A 17,622-nucleotide genomic window follows, 5' to 3' on the forward strand; every position below is an offset into this window, starting at 1 on the left:
CGGAACTCTACCATTAAGTCTTTGTCGGATATACTCGGTGCTAAACCAGCTACATTCCTTGACAGGTGGCGATATGCTCAGTTACGCTGCTTCCTGAGGGCCTTGCCCCAACCACTGAGAGGTTCCGAGACTTTGAATGGAGTTGAGGTAGTGTTCTACCCCAAAGACCCCCCCTACGCTGCATTTCACTGCTCTATAAGGCCCTCATCAGACTCCTTCACAACTCATTCCCGCCCTATCTGGCCAAATGGGAGGATGATTTAAATATCAGCCTCACAGATTTACAAAAAAGGAAGGTACTACAACTATGTCATGTCTCATCCATTGCTACTCAAATTGCCGAAGTTAATTATAAATTGCTCACCAGATGGCACTACACCCCTGTGAAATTACACCAGATGTTCCCTGAAAATTCCCCGTTGTGCTGGAGGAACTGTGGGTTTAGGGCCACTCATGTACACATCTGGTGGTCATGCCCCCTTATTCAGCAGTTTTAGTCTGACGTCATCCAGATTACACAACGTATCACTGGCATCCTCCTCCCTAATGATCCCTGGACCATTCTCTTCCATGCTACTACAGATCCGGTGGGCCGGTACAAACGCTCCATCATCCCCCACTTGCTGAACGCAGCTAAGGCACTTATTCCTGCCTTCTGGGGCCAACCCAAGATCCCGTCACTGAAAACCTGGATGCATAAAATAGCGGCAGTTTACCTCATGGAGGACTTTACTCATGCTAATAAGAATACCTCTCAAAAAACCCTCTTGACTTGGTCTTGTTGGAGGGAATTTACCTCAACTTCATTCTACAAGGATATTTTAACGCAACCCCACTGAGCCATGTATGCTGAATGTTACCACGCAGGCCACCGTTCCCCCATCCTTCCCTTCCCCTCCCTGACTCTTTTCTGTTCTTCCTGCCCCCCCTTTTCTTTACACTCTCTTGCCTTTATCTGTTCTTTAATCACACTTCTCAGTTTCTATGATAGACAACATGATGCCCGGTCCTTTTATAGGTGCTGCGCACCTTGTTCATAACCTCCAGAATGTTTGTTCCTTTGGCACTTCCGTTTTTATTGTTCTACTGTACTGATTCCAAGCTGCTCTAGTGCTAATTGATCATCCTGCCCCCTGGTCTGTGGGATTGGGCATTGATTGTATGTTTGATTGTATGTTTGTTTGTGAATTCTACAGTACATGTTTGTTGTTTATCTCCAATAAACATTTATTAAACAAAAAAAAAATGCTCACATAAAAAAGTGAATAACAAGCGTATCATCAGCTTACCACACTGATACTCCAGTGTAAACTTCCTGAATCATAGTTCCTTCCACCTGTATGCATTACGCCCCCTTCTTCAGGTGGGAGGAACTATGATCCAGGAGGTTTGCACTTATGTATCAGCGTGATGAGCTAATGATATGCTTGTTATTCACTTTTTTTTATTTATGCAAAGGTTTTTAATCCCTGTGTTTAGTTTTGAATAAATGATTTGTACCAGATAGCACTATGGTTTTTCATTTTGTTTTTATGGTCATTCATGGATGATCAAGTTCTTAGAAGTGGAATAACGTGGTTCAACGTCATCCTTAAAGACATTGTATTAGGTGATTTTGACTCTGTAATGGGGCCATAGCTGGGAGATTCTGTCTATAGGTAGTGGTCACTGAACACACAGGATTATCAATTTGAACTGTCGCATGGAGTTACTGCATAGGATAATTAGCTATCTACAGTGGGGACTATTTATGGCACCGATGCACGTTGGACTTATGTTTACTATTATAAATGAATTGATTGTGTTACTATTGTGCTGCACTTGTACTGTATTATTAATCCATACTTTAATATACCGAAATGATTGATCTAAACCATTACCCCCACCTTGATAAATTGCATTTTATATCTGAATTACTCACCAAATGTTATTTTACATCTGTCTGGGAGATTGGTTTGTAAAATTTTGTAACCTTTAGTAAAATATTTTTCCCTCATTTGCAGTCTCTGCCTAACTGCTAAGGTTACATAGAGGGGCAACACTTATTACTAATACACTGCACCTTTTTTTTATATTCTAGGAAGTGCAACGCAAACATCAGAACATTCTACTGAAACGTCAGTGAACATAAATAATAATGCAATGGACACAGACCCTTTGTATGATGTGGAAGCACAAGAAATGTTTGAGTCAAGATATGATAGAACAGATAATACAGCAGCAACAGAGGAAGCTGAGAATTCATCATTTAAATCAACTGTGCTAGATTCTACAACTGAAAAAGCAGGAACTTCTACTTTGTCTGATGCAACAACAGAAATGTCATCCAGTGGTGAAAGCCCAACTTCAGCTGATTTAACATCAGTTTCTGAAACAACCGAAGAAACACCATTTGTCACTACTAGAAGCACAGAGGAATTATCCAGTGTTTCTGAGACATCAACAAAAAATATATTTTTTTCAGAAACAGCTACATCAAACATATCAACTGAACATGGTACAGCAACTGAAAACACAGAAACATTTATCACATCTGACGCAACAACAGAAACGTCACTCCACCCAGACACATCTACAGTAGATTTAATGACTACTCGAGAGACAACAGAAGAACCGAGTGTGTCTGATGCAACAACAGAAATGTCCTCCAGTGGTGATAGCCCAACTTCAGCTGATTTAACATCAGTTTCTGAAACAACCGAAGAAACACCATTTGTCACTACTAGAAGCACAGAGGAATTATCCAGTGTTTCTGAGACATCAACAAAAAATATTTTTTTTTCAGAAACAGCTACATCAAACATATCAACTGAACATGGTACAGCAACTGAAAACACAGAAACCTTTATCACGTCTGACGCAACAACAGAAACGTCATTCGACCCAGACACATCTACAGTAGATTTAATGACTACTCGAGAGACAACAGAAGAACCGAGTGTGTCTGATGCAACAACAGAAACAACCATCACCTCTGCAGATACAACACCATCTCCAGAAACAAGCACTACAGCAGACGTATCAACTGCCTTTGATACATCAGCTGAAATTACAGTTACACATACTGAAGAAACACAAACCATGTCTGATACAAGTGCAGAATCAACACTTGTTTCCAAGGCTCCAACAGATATAAATACTTCACTGGGTTCAACAACTGACGGAGTCGAAACTTCTACTGACCCAACAGCAGAAACATCACCTGGTATTGACACAACAGTTTCTGAAACAACAGAAGAAACAACACCGGTTCCTGAAACAAGCACAGCTCCATTGCCTAGTGTATCTGATACAACAGAAGAAACAACCATTTTTCCAGAAACAGCTACATCATATACACCAACTGAAAAAGCAGAAACATTTACTATGTCTGATGCAACAGCAAAAACATCCCTCAAGCCTGACACAACTATGGGGGATTTAACAATTATTTCAGAGACAACAGCAGATACAACCCTGGTCTCCGACATAACCACTGACATATCAAATGAGCCTGATGCAACGGCAGAAACAACACCTTTTCAGATCACCACAGCAGATACAACACTCACTTCTGAAATAAGCACAGCCACTGTAGAGACAGTGTCTGGTACAACATTGGAAACAACAACAGAAACTTTTGATCCTGGCACAGCTACATCAGACGTGTCAACCGTCTTTGATACATCTGCCAAAAAAACTGTTACACCAACTGTAGAAACACATGCAAAGTCGGATACGACTGTGGAAACAATGAGTGTTCCTGAATCTACAACAGATATATATACGGTACTAGAGTCAACAACTGAAAAAGAAGAAATGTCTACGTTGTCTGGTACAACAACAGACACATCAACTGCGGTTGACACAACTGCAGTGGATTTATCACCAGTTTCTGAAGCAACAGAAGGAACAACGCTGGTTCCTGAAACACACACATCTGAATTGTCCAGTGTATCTGATACCACAGGAGAAACAACAAAAGAAACTATTGCTTCTGGAATAGCTACATCAGATTTAACGACTGCGCTTGATACGACAGGTCAAACATCTGCCAAAATAGTTACAGCTACAGAGCAAGAAAGTACTATGTCTACAGCAACAGAAACAACAAGTATTGTTGAAACAGTCACATCATATGTAAGCACTGTACTGGATAGAACAATTGAAAGTTTAACAGATGTTTTCGTGACAACAGAAGATTCAACACTGGCTTCTGAAACAAGCATAACAAATGTAGAGACTGTATCTGATATAACAGTAGTAACAACAAAGGAAACTCTCGTTTCTAGTATAGCTACGTCAGAAATCTCAACTGTCCTTGATACATCAGCTGAAACAATAGTTACAGTCAAACCTACTGATACAACTGAAGAAACAACACTTGCTCCTGAGACTACATCAGATATATTTACTGTATTGGATTCAACAAGTGGAAAATTGGAAAATTCTACTTTTTCTGGCACAACATCAGAAACATCCCCCGACGCTGACACAACTGTAGCAGATTTAACAACAGTTGCCGAAACAGCAGAAGAAACAACACTGGTTTCTGAAACAAGCACATCTGAATCATCCAGTGTATCTACGCCAACAGAAAAAGCAACAATTGCTCCAGAAACAACATCAGAAATATCAACTGTACTTGATACGACTGAAAAAGCAGAAACATTTTTCACAACTGATGCAACAACAGGAATGTCTCTTAATCCTGATACAACTTCACCAACTGGTCCTGAGACAACAGCCGGTATGACCCTAGTTTCAGAAACCGCATCTGCAGTATCAAGTGTGCTTGATACAACAGCTGAAACAACATCTTCAGAAGAAGTCACACAAGATATAACAACGATATTTGGTACAACAACATCAAATGCATTAACTGCACTTGACACAACAACTGAACAAGCAAAAACATTTATCACGACTGATGCAACTGCAGAAACATCACTCCACCCTGATGTAACTACTGCAGATTTAACAATTGTTCCTGATGCAACACTAGATACAACCTTGGATTTTAAAACAACCACAGACGCAATATCAAGTGTGCTTAATACAACTGCAGAAACAACAAAGGAAACCGCTTCTCTTGGCACAGCTACATCAGATTTAATAACAGTGCTTGATACAACAGCTGAAACATCAGCCGTAATTTTTACTACAGGGGAAATTAATACTATGCCTGATGCAGCAACAGAAACAACACTTATTCCTGAAACAGCCACATCATATATAACCACCATACTTGATACAACAAGTGAAACAATGTTGACTGAGTCCAAATCCACAACAAAAACAGACATTACACTCCCTGACATCACTATAGATGATTTTACAATTGGGACAACAGTAGATACAACACTTGCTTCTGACATGACCACTGAAGTGTCAAGTGTATCAGATGGAAAAACAGAAACAAAACGTGTTCCTGATACCACTGTGGATGCAACATTGACTTCTGAAACCAGTGATTTAGAGACTGTATCTGATACAACAGTAGAAACAACAAAGGAAACTCTTATCCCTGACACAGCTACATCACAAATATCTACTGTCTTTGAGACATCAGCTAAAATTACAGTCACACCTACTGTAGAAATGCATACTGTGTCTGTAGAAACAACATTTCTTCCAGAGACTACATCGGATATATATACTGAATTTGATTCAACAACTGGAAAAGGAGAAGCTTCTACTTTGTTTTACACAACAACAGAAACATCACCCAAAGTTGACTCAACTGAAGCAAGTTTAACAGTTTCTGAAGCAACAGAAGAAACAACACTGGTTTCCGAGTCAAGCACAGCTAAATTGGCCAGTGTATTTACTACAACAGTTGAAGCAACTTTTGTTCCAGAAACAACTACATTAGATATATTAACTGCACTTGATACAACAACAGAAAAAGCAGGAACATTTACCACGTCTGACGTTACAGCAGAAACTTCACTCCACCCAGACACAACTACAGGAGATTTAACAGCTGTTCCTGAGACAACAGTAGATACAACCCTGGCTTCTGAAACAACCACATATGCGGTGTCAAGTGTGCTTGATACAACAGCAGAAACAACATTTAAAGAAACAATCACACCAGATATAACAACGCGACTTGTTACAACTGAAAAAACAGAAACATCTGCTGTGTCTGAATCAACAGCAGAAACACCCCTTCCTCTTGGAACCACCACAGCAGATTTACCAACCATTTCTGAGACAACGGTGGACATAACACCGGCTTCTGAAACAACTATTGCTGAAGCGTCAAGTGTGCCTGATACAACTGAGGCAACACTTATTCCTCATACAGCAACATCAGATCTAACCACTGTATTTGATACATCAACTGAAAAAGCAGAAACACTAACCACAACTGATGCAAAAGAAGAAACATCACTTCACCCTGACATAACTACAGGAGGTTTAACAATTGTTCCTGTAACAACAGTGGATACAACCTTGGTTTCTGCAGCATCAAGTGCGCCTGATTTGACAGTTGGAACGGCATTTACAGAAACAACACTACTTGGTACAACAACTAAAAGTGCAGAAACAACTGCCAGGTCTGAACCAACACCAGAAACATCACTTCCGTCTGATACCACCACAGCAGACTTAACAAACATTCCTGAGACAACAGCAGATATAACACTGGCTTCTGAAACAACAATGGTTGAAGTGTCAAGCGTGTCTGTTTCTGAAACAGCCACACTTGATACAACAACTTTAAAAACTGAAATGTCTACTTTGCCTGGCATGACAACTGAAACCTCAGCTGATGTTGCCACAAGTGAAGATACTACAACAGCAGAAGAAAAAACACTGGTTCCTGAAACAAGCACAATGGAGTTGTCAAGCATATCTAAAACAACAGTAGAAACTACAATTGTTCCAAAAACAGTTACGTCAGACCTAACAAACGTTCCTGAGACAACAGCAGATATAACACTGGCTTCTGAAACAACAATGGTTGAAGTGACAAGTGTAGCTGTTTCTGAAGCAGCCACACTTGATACAACAACTTTAAAAGCTGAAATGTCTACTTTGCCTGGCATGACAGCTGAAACCTCAGCAAGTGTTGGCATAACTGAAGATTCTACAACAGCAGAAGAAAAAACACTGGTTCCTGAAACAAGCACAACTGAGTTGTCAAGCATATCTAAAACAACAGTAGAAACTACAATTGTTCCAAAAACAGTTACGTCAGACCTAACAAATATTCCTGAGACAACAGCAGATATAACACTGGCTTCTGAAACAACAATGGTTGAAGTGTCGACTGTGGCTATTTCTGAAACAGCCACACTTGATACAACAACTTTAAAAGCTGAAATGTCTACTTTGCCTGGCATGACAACTGAAACCTCAGCCAGTGTTGGCACAACTGAAGATTCTACAACAGCAGAAGAAAAAACACTGGTTCCTGAAACAAGCACAACTGAGTTGTCAAGCATATCTAAAACAACAGTAGACACTACAATTGTTCCAAAAACAGTTACGTCAGACTTAACAAACATTCCTGAGACAACAGCAGATATAACACTGGCTTCTGAAACAACAATGGTTGAAGTGACAAGTGTAGCTGTTTCTGAAGCAGCCACACTTGATAAAACAACTTTAAAAGCTGAAATGTCTACTTTGCCTGGCATTACAACTGAAACCTCAGCCAGTGTTGGCACAACTGAAGATTCTACAACAGCAGAAGAAAAAACACTGGTTCCTGAAACAAGCACAACTGAGTTGTCAAGCATATCTGAAACAACAGTAGAAACTACAATTGTTCCAAAAACAGTTACGTCAGACTTAACAAACATTCCTGAGACAACATCAGATATAACACTGGCTTCTGAAACAGCAATGGTTGAAGTGACAAGTGTGGCTGTTTCTGAAGCAGCCACAGTTGATACAACAACTTTAAAAGCTGAAATGTCTACTTTGCCTGGCATGACAACTGAAACCTCAGCCAGTGTTGGCACAACTGAAGATTCTACAACAGCAGAAGAAAAAACACTGGTTCCTGAAACAAGCACAACTGAGTTGTCAAGCATATCTAAAACAACAGTAGAAACTACAATTGTTCCAAAAACAGTTACGTCAGACCTAACAAACATTCCTGAGACAACAGCAGATATAACACTGGCTTCTGAAACAACAATGGTTGAAGTGTCAAGTGTGTCTATTTCTGAAACAGCCACACTTGATACAACAACTTTAAAAGCTGAAATGTCTACTTTGCCTGGCATGACAACTGAAACCTCAGCCGGTGTTGGCACAACTGAAGATTCTACAACAGCAGAAGAAAAAACACCGGTTCCTGAAACAACCACAACTGAGTTGTCAAGCATATCTAAAACAACAGTAGAAACTACAATTGTTCCAAAAACAGTTACGTCAGACCTAACAAACATTCCTGAGACAACAGCAGATATAACATTGGCTTCTGAAACAACAATGGTTGAAGTGTCGAGTGTGGCTATTTCTGAAACAGCCACACTTGATACAACAACTTTAAAAGCTGAAATGTCTACTTTGCCTGGCATGACAACTGAAACCTCAGCCAGTGGTGGCACAACTGAAGATTCTACAACAGCAGAAGAAAAAACACTGGTTCCTGAAACAAGCACAACTGAGTTGTCAAGCATATCTAAAACAACAGTAAAAACTACAATTGTTCCAAAAACAGTTACGTCAGACTTAACAAACATTCCTGAGACAACATCAGATATAACACTGGCTTCTGAAACAGCAATGGTTGAAGTGACAAGTGTAGCTTTTTCTGAAGCAGCCACAGTTGATACAACAACTTTAAAAGCTGAAATGTCTACTTTGCCTGGCATGACAACTGAAACCTCAGCCAGTGTTGGCACCACTGAAGATTCTACAACAGCAGAAGAAAAAACACTGGTTCCTGAAACAAGCACAACTGAGTTGTCAAGCATATCTGAAACAACAGTAGAAACTACAATTGTTCCAAAAACAGTTACGTCAGACCTAACAAACATTCCTGAAACAACAGCAGATATAACACTGGCTTCTGAAACAACAATGGTTGAAGTGTCGAGTGTGGCTATTTCTGAAACAGCCACACTTGATACAACTTTAAAAGCTGAAATGTCTACTTTGCCTGGCATGACAACTGAAACCTCAGCCGGTGTTGGCACAACTGAAGATTCTACAACAGCAGAAGAAAAAACACCGGTTCCTGAAACAACCTCAACTGAGTTGTCAAGCATATCTGAAACAACAGTAGAAACTACAATTGTTCCAAAAACAGTTACGTCAGACTTAACAAACGTTCCTGAGACAACTGCAGACATAACACTGGCTCCTGAAACAACAATGACTGACATATCAAGTGTGTCTGTTTCTGAAACAGCCACATTGGATTTAACAACCACACTTGATACAACAACTGTAAAAGCTGAAATGTCTACCATGTCTCATAGAACATCAGAGACATCATTTCACCCTGAAACTACTAGAGCAGAATTAACAACTCTTCCTGAAACCACAGTTGTTACAACACTCGATTCTGAAACAGGTGCAATAGAAATTTCGACTGTCCTTGATACTTCAGCTGAAACAACAGTCCTAATACTTACACCTTCTGTAGAAATATACACTTTGTCTGATAGAACTGTAGAAACATTTTCTCCTGAGACATCTACAAGAGTAATATCTACTGTACTCGATACAACTGAAAAAGCAGAAACATCTACTTTGCCTGGCATGATGACGGAAACCTCAACCAATGTTGACCCAACTGCTGCAGATTTCACAACAGCAGAAGAAAAAACACCGGTTCCTGAAACAAGCACAACTGAGTTGTCCAGCATATCTGAAACAACAGGAAAAACAACAATTGTTCCAAAAACAGTTACATCAGATATACCAACTATTCTTGATATTACAACTGAAAAAGCCGAAACATTTACTACGTCTAATGCAGAAACATCACTCGGCACTGACACAACTACTGTAGATTTAACAATTGTTCCTGAGACAACAGTAGATACAAACCTGGCTTCTGAAACTACCACAGCTGAAGTGTTAAGTACGCTTGATTCAACAGCAGAAACAACAAAGGAAACTGTTGCTTCTGGCACAGCTACACCAGATTTAACGACCGTGCTTGATACACCAGCTGAAACTTCAGTTGTAATACCTACAACTGATGCAGCAACAGAAACAACACTTGTTCCTGAAACAGCCACATTATATATAAGCACCGTGATTGATACAACAACTGAAAAAATATTGACTGTGACTGAATCCACAACAAAAAGTACACTTCTCCCTGACACCACCATAGATGATTTAACACCCGTTCTTGGGACAACAGCAGATACAACACTGGCTTTTGAAACAACTTCTGAAGTATCAAGTGTGTCTGGTGCAATGACAGAAACAATGATTGTTCCTGACACCACAGCACTGGCTCTTGAAACAAGCACAGCAGATCTAGAGACTGCATCTGACACAACAATAGGAGCAACAAAGGAAACTCTTGTTCCTAGCACAGCTACATCAGAAGTATTAACAGTGTTTTATACATCAGCTGAAACAAAAGTTACACCTACTGTAGAAATTCATACAATGCCTGGTACAACTGTAGAAGCAACACTTATTCCTGAGACTACACCACATAAATCAACTGTGCTAGATTCAACAACTGGAAAAGCAGAAATGTCTACTTTGTCCGACACAACACCAGAAACATCACTCGGTGTTGACACAACTGTAGAAGATTTAACAATAGCTCCTGAACAAACAACACTGGTTTTGGAAACAAGCAAAGCAGAATTGTCCAGTGTACCTCATACGACAACAGAAATAACAATTGTTCCAGAAACCATTACATCAGCTTTACCAACTGTACTTGATACAACTGAAATAGCAGGAACATTTGCCACATCTGAAGCAACAGCAGAAACATCACTACCCTCAGACACAATTACAGATGTTTTAACAACGCTTACTCCTAAATATACAGCATCAGCTACTGCCAGCATACTTGATACATCAACTGAAAAAGCAGAAACACCACTTATATCTCACGCAACAGTAGAGATAACACTCCACCCAGACCCAACTACAGCAGATTCAACACTTATTCCTGGCACAGCAGCAGATACAACACTCCACCCAGTCCCAACTACAGCAGATTCAACACTTTTTCCTAGCACAGCAGCAGATACAACACTTCACCCAGACCCAACTACAGCTGAATCAACACTTATTCCTGGCACAGAAGTAGATACAACACTCCACCCAGACCCAACTACAGCAGATTCAACACTTATTCCTGGCACAGCAGCAGATACAACACTCCACCCAGACCCAACTACAGCAGATTCAACACTTATTCCTGGCACAGCAGCAGATACAACACTCCACCCAGACCCAACTACAGCAGATTCAACACTTATTCCTGTCACAGCAGCAGATACAACACTCCACCCAGACCCAACTACAGCAGATTCAACACTTATTCCTGTCACAGCAGCAGATACAACACTCCACCCAGACCCAACTACAACAGATTCAACACTTATTCCTGGCACAGAAGTAGATACAACACTTCACCCAGGCCCAACTACAGCTGAATCAACACTTATTCCTGGCACAGAAGTAGATACAACACTTCACCCAGATCTAACTACAGCTGAATCAACACTTATTCCTGTCACAGCAGCAGATACAACACTCCACCCAGACCCAACTACAGCAGATTCAACACTTATTCCTGGCACAGCAGCAGATACAACACTCCACCCAGACCCAACTACAGCAGATTCAACACTTATTCCTGTCACAGCAGCAGATACAACACTCCACCCAGACCCAACTACAGCAGATTCAACACTTATTCCTGTCACAGCAGCAGATACAACACTCCACCCAGACCCAACTACAGCAGATTCAACACTTATTCCTGGCACAGAAGTAGATACAACACTTCACCCAGGCCCAACTACAGCTGAATCAACACTTATTCCTGGCACAGAAGTAGATACAACACTTCACCCAGATCCAACTACAGCTGAATCAACACTTATTCCTGTCACAGCAGCAGATACAACACTCCACCCAGACCCAACTACAGCAGATTCAACACTTATCCCTGGCACAGCAGCAGATACAACAATCCACCCAGACCCAACTACAGCTGAATCAACACGTATTCCTGGCACAGCAGCAGATACAACACTCCACCCAGACCCAACTACAACAGATTCAACACTTATCCCTGGCACAGCAGCAGATACAACAATCCACCCAGACCCAACTACAGCTGAATCAACACTTATTCCTGGCACAGCAGCAGATACAACACTCCACCCAGACCCAACTACAACAGATTCAACGCTTATACCTGGGACAGAAGTAGATACAACAACAGCAACAGATACGACACTCAACCAAGACCCAACTACAGCAGATTCAACACTTATTCCTGGCACAGCAGCAAATACAACACTCCTCCCAGACCCAACTACAGCAGATTCAACGCTTATTCCTGGCACAGAAGTAGCTACAACACTCCACCCAGACCCAACTACAGCTGATTCAACACTTATCCCTGGCACAACAGCAGATACGACATTCCACCCAGACCCAACTACAGCAGATTCAACACTTATTCCTGGCACAGCAGCAGATACAACACTGCACCCAGACCCAACTACAGCAGTTTTAACGCTCATTACCAGCACAGAAGTAGCTACAACAACAGCAACAGATACAACTCTTCACCAAAAACCAACTACAGCTGATTCAACACTTATTCCTGGCACAACAGCAGATACAACACTCCACCTAGACCCAACTACAGCAGTTTTAACACTTATTCCTGGCACAGAAGTAGATACAACAACAGCAACGGATACAACACTCCACCCAGACCCAACTACAGCAGATTCAACGCTTATTCCTGGCACAGAAGTAGCTACAACAGCAACAGATGCAACACTCCACCCAGACCCAAATACAACAGATTCAACACTTTTTCCTGGCACAGCAGCAGATACAACACTAGTGACTGTACCTGATACAACAGTAGATACTCTTGTTCCTGGCCCAGCTACATCAGAAGTGTCGACCGTCCTTGATGCATCAGCTGAAACCACAGTCCCAATAGCTACAACTACTTCAGCAACCCATACTGTGTCTTATGCCACTGTTGGAACAACATCTGTCCCTGAGACAACTACAGTAGATATGACCACCTTACTTTACACAAGAACTGAAAAAGGAGAAACATCTACTTTGCCCGACCTAACAACAGCAACATCACCTGGTGTTGACACAACTGCAGCAAATTTAGCGACAGTTTCTGAAGCAGCCAAAGAAACAACAAAGGTTCCTGAAACAAGCACAGCTGAGTTGTCCAGTGTATCTGAAACAACAGTAGTAACAGCAGTTTTTCCACAAACAACTCTATCAGATATATCAACCATACTTGATACTACAACTAAAACACCAGAAACATTCACCATGCCTGCTGCAACAGCAGACACATCAATCCATCCGGACACAACTGTTCCCGAGACAACAACCCTGGCTTCTGCTATAACTACTAATTCTTCTGCAACTGCAACTGGATCTACTATTGCTACTACAATGTTTACTACAATTGCAGCTGAGTTTACTGCTACTACCATAGTCCTTAGTACAGCTGTAAATGGATATACTACTGCAACGACTTTGGCTCCAACTGCATCTGAAATCACTATAGCCACTACAACCCCTATTACAGCTGTAGATGAAACTGCTGCTACTACTACAGCTCTAACTACAACACAAGCTGAATCAACTAGTACTTTGATTTCAACTGCAGCTGAAACTCTTACTCCTACCTCTATAACCCGTACTACAATTAAAGCTGAAACGTCTGTAGCTAACACAACTCCTATTACTGCTACTACCATAGTCCTTAGTACAGCTGTAAATGGATATACCACTGCATCGACTTTGGCTCCAACTGCAGCTGAAATCACTATAGCTACTACAACCCCTATTACAGCTACAGATGAAACTACTGCTACTACTACAGCTCTACCTACAACACAAGCTGAATCAACTAGTACTCTGATTTCAACTGCAACTGCAGCTGAAATTCTTACTCCTACCTCTACAACCCCTACTACAATTAAAGCTGAAACGTCTGTAGCTAACACAACTCCTATTACAACCGAAACTGCTGTTACTGGTACAACTCCTACTACAACTGCAGCTAAATCTCCTACCACTACTGCAATTCCCACTGCAACATCAGCTGTGACTACCACAACTCCTACTACAGTGCCAGTTGAATCTACTGCTCATACTCTGATTCCAACTGCAGCTGGATCTACTAATGATTTTACTTCAATCCATCCTACAACCACACTTACCACTACTGTGGCTTATACAACGCCTATTACAACTCCAGTTGAAACTCCTATGACTACATTGACTAACATTGCAACTTCAGATGGATCTATCACTATTACCACTGTTTCTCCTACAACTGCTGCTGAAACTACTATAGCCACTGCAACTCCTACAAAAACTGCATCTACAACTATTGCTTCTACAATGACTCCTACTGTGACTGCAGCTGAAGCTACTATAGCCACTGCAACTCCTACGAAAAATGCATCTGAATCTATTGCTTCTACAATGACTTTTACTACGACTGCAGCTGAAACTACTGCTACTACCATAATTCCTACTACAACTGCGGCTGAAACTACTACGGCCACTGCAACTTCTACAAAAACTGCATCTGAAACTATTGCTTCTACAATGACTCCTACTATGACTGCAGCTGAAACTACTTTTACTACCACAATTCCTACTACAATTGCAGCTGAGACAACTGCTACTACCACAACTCCTACTACTACTGCAGCTGAAACTACTGCTACTACCACAACTCCTTCTACACCTGCAGCTGAAACTACTCCTGCTACCACAGCTCCTACCACAACTGCAGCTGAAACTACTCCTGCTACCACAACTCCTACTATAACTGCAGCTGAAACTACTGCTGCTACCACAACTCCTACTACGACTGCAGTTGAAACTACTGCTACTACCACAACTCCTTATACAACTGCAGCTGAAACTACTGCTACTACATCAACTCCTACTACAGCTGCAGCTGAAACTACTGCTACTACCACAACTCCTTATACAACTGCAGCTGAAACTACTGCTACTACATCACCTCCTACTACAGCTGCAGTTGAAACTACTGCTACTACCACAACTCCTACAACAACTGCAGCTGAAACTACTGCTACTACCACAACTCCTACTATGACTGCAGCTGAAACTACTGCTACTACCACAACTCCTTATACAACTGCAGCTGAAACTACTGCTACTACATCAACTCCTACTACAGCTGCAGTTGAAACTATTGTTACTACCACAACTCCTACAACAACTGCAGCTGAAACTACTGCTACTAGCACAACTCATACTACGACTGCAGCTGAAACTACTGCTACTACCACAACTCCTACTACGACTGCGGTTGAAACCACTGCTACTACCACAACTTCTACTACAATTGCAGCTGAAACTACTGCTACTACCACAACTCCTTCTACAACTGCAGCTGAATCTACTCCTGCTACTACAACTCCTACTACAATTGCAGCTGAAACTACTCCTACTACCACAATCCCTACTACAACTGCAGCTAAAACTACTGCTACTACCACAACTCCTACAACAACTGCAGCTGAAACTACTGCTACTACCACAACTCCTACTACAACTGCAGCTGAATCTACTCCTGCTACTACAACTCCTACTACAACTGCAGCTGAAACTACTCCTACTACCACAACCCCTACTACAACTGCAGCTAAAACTACTGCTACTACCACAACTCCTTCTACAACTGCAGTTGAAACTACTGCTACTACCACAACTCCTACAACAACTGCAGCTGAAACTACTGCTACTACCACAACTCCTACTACAACTGCAGCTGAATCTACTCCTGCTACTACAACTCCTACTACAACTGCAGCTGAAACTACTCCTACTACCACAACCCCTACTACAACTGCAGCTAAAACTACTGCTACTACCACAACTCCTTCTACAACTGCAGTTGAAACTACTGCTACTACCACAACTCATACTACAACTGCATCTGAAACTACTCCTGCTACCACAACTCCTACTACAACTGCAGCTGTAACTACTCCTACTACCACAGCTCCTACTACAACTGCAGCTAAAACTACTCCTACTACCACAACTCCTAGTACAACTGCAACTACTCCTGCTCCCACAACTCCTACTACAACTGCAGCTAAAACTACACCTACAACAACTACCACTACTACAACTACTACTACTTCTTCTACTACAACTAATTGTAAGTATTTGTAGCATTATGTGTTTCACTTTAAAGTCTAAGTTAACCTTTACAAAAAAAAATTATAAATGCACATATTTTTTCAAGAAAAATTGTATTTTTTATTTATTCCTGCAGCAGCCTGGAAAGCTTTGCACCCTTGATCAGTAGATCACTGGTGGAATGTGGGCTGCTGCAGATGTGTCAGCCCTTACTTCTGTACAGGCTTTCTATTTGAAAGGCATAGAACATGCCAGTGGACTATGACAGCGGTCAACAGTGCACCCTGCAGCCCTTTGAAACTAAAAGCCCATCCTCTATGGTGGAAGATTGTACTTGTAGTGTATTTATTCACAATCATTTGTGAATGAATGATGCGGCTGTTGGGGTTAAGTTCTGCAACAAATTGTCAAAAACTCAAAAGTATCCCCCCCCCCCCCCCCCTCCCATGACCAGGCCATTTTTTGCGATACGGTGCTGTTACTTTAACTGACAACTGAGCGGTCGTGCGGCGCTGTACCCAAATAATATGTTTGCTATTTTTTTTTTCCTCACACAAATAAAGCTTTCTTTTGGTGGTATGCATTCTGCGCTTTAAACAAAAAACTAACAAAAAAAATGTTTTTTGAAAAAATAAAAAAAGTTTTTTTTACTCTCTGCTATAAAATATATCCAATAAAAAATGTAAAAAATGAAGTCTCTTCATCAATTTAGACCAATATGTATTCTGCTACATATTCTTGGTAAAAAAAAAAAATCACAATTAGCATATATTGATTGGTTTGCGCAAAAGTTATAGTGTCAACAAACTATGGAATATTTTTTTTTTTTTTTTTTTTTTTTTTTACTAGCAATGTCAGCGATCAGCGACTTATAGAGGGGCTGCCATATTGCGTCGGATAAAGCTGACACTTTTGGTACTCTTTGGGGACCAGTGATACTAATACAGTGATGTACTGTACTAATGCACGCTTCCCAACTTTTTGAGGAATGAGGGACACCTATCAGCAAAAGTATGCAGACACAGGACACACCCCTGACCACGCCCCCTTTAAGGAGGATTATACAAAAAAAACAAACAAAGATCAGTTAAACCCACAAGTGCTTTTTTTTTTTACCACTACTGTTCCTTTATTTTGGCTTTTGCAATTTACAAATGAGTCATTTAGAAATCAGATGAAAGGTTTAGGGCTGGAAAACACTTTTTGATAGATAAAAAGTGCATTTTATATACAACTATATAGATCAGACCAAAATGAGGGACAAATGAGGAGGAA

The 17,622-nt window shown here is 40.9% G+C and overlaps 1 protein-coding gene across 1 annotated transcript in view; it reads left to right on the plus strand.

The window, feature by feature from the left end:
* Positions 1-17,622, plus strand: part of LOC143973779 (uncharacterized) — a 71,522-nt gene that overhangs the window by 22,666 nt on the left and 31,234 nt on the right. The window contains exon 2 of the mRNA XM_077474631.1: positions 2,081-16,366. Coding sequence (XP_077330757.1) covers positions 2,081-16,366 — 14,286 coding nt within the window. The remainder of the gene's footprint in view (positions 1-2,080; positions 16,367-17,622) is intronic.

Source organism: Lithobates pipiens, unplaced genomic scaffold (assembly GCF_037356315.1).
Source record: "Lithobates pipiens isolate NorthernLeopardFrog02 unplaced genomic scaffold, aLitPip1_a1.2 Scaffold_98, whole genome shotgun sequence".
Classification (NCBI taxonomy): Eukaryota; Metazoa; Chordata; class Amphibia; order Anura; family Ranidae; genus Lithobates; species Lithobates pipiens.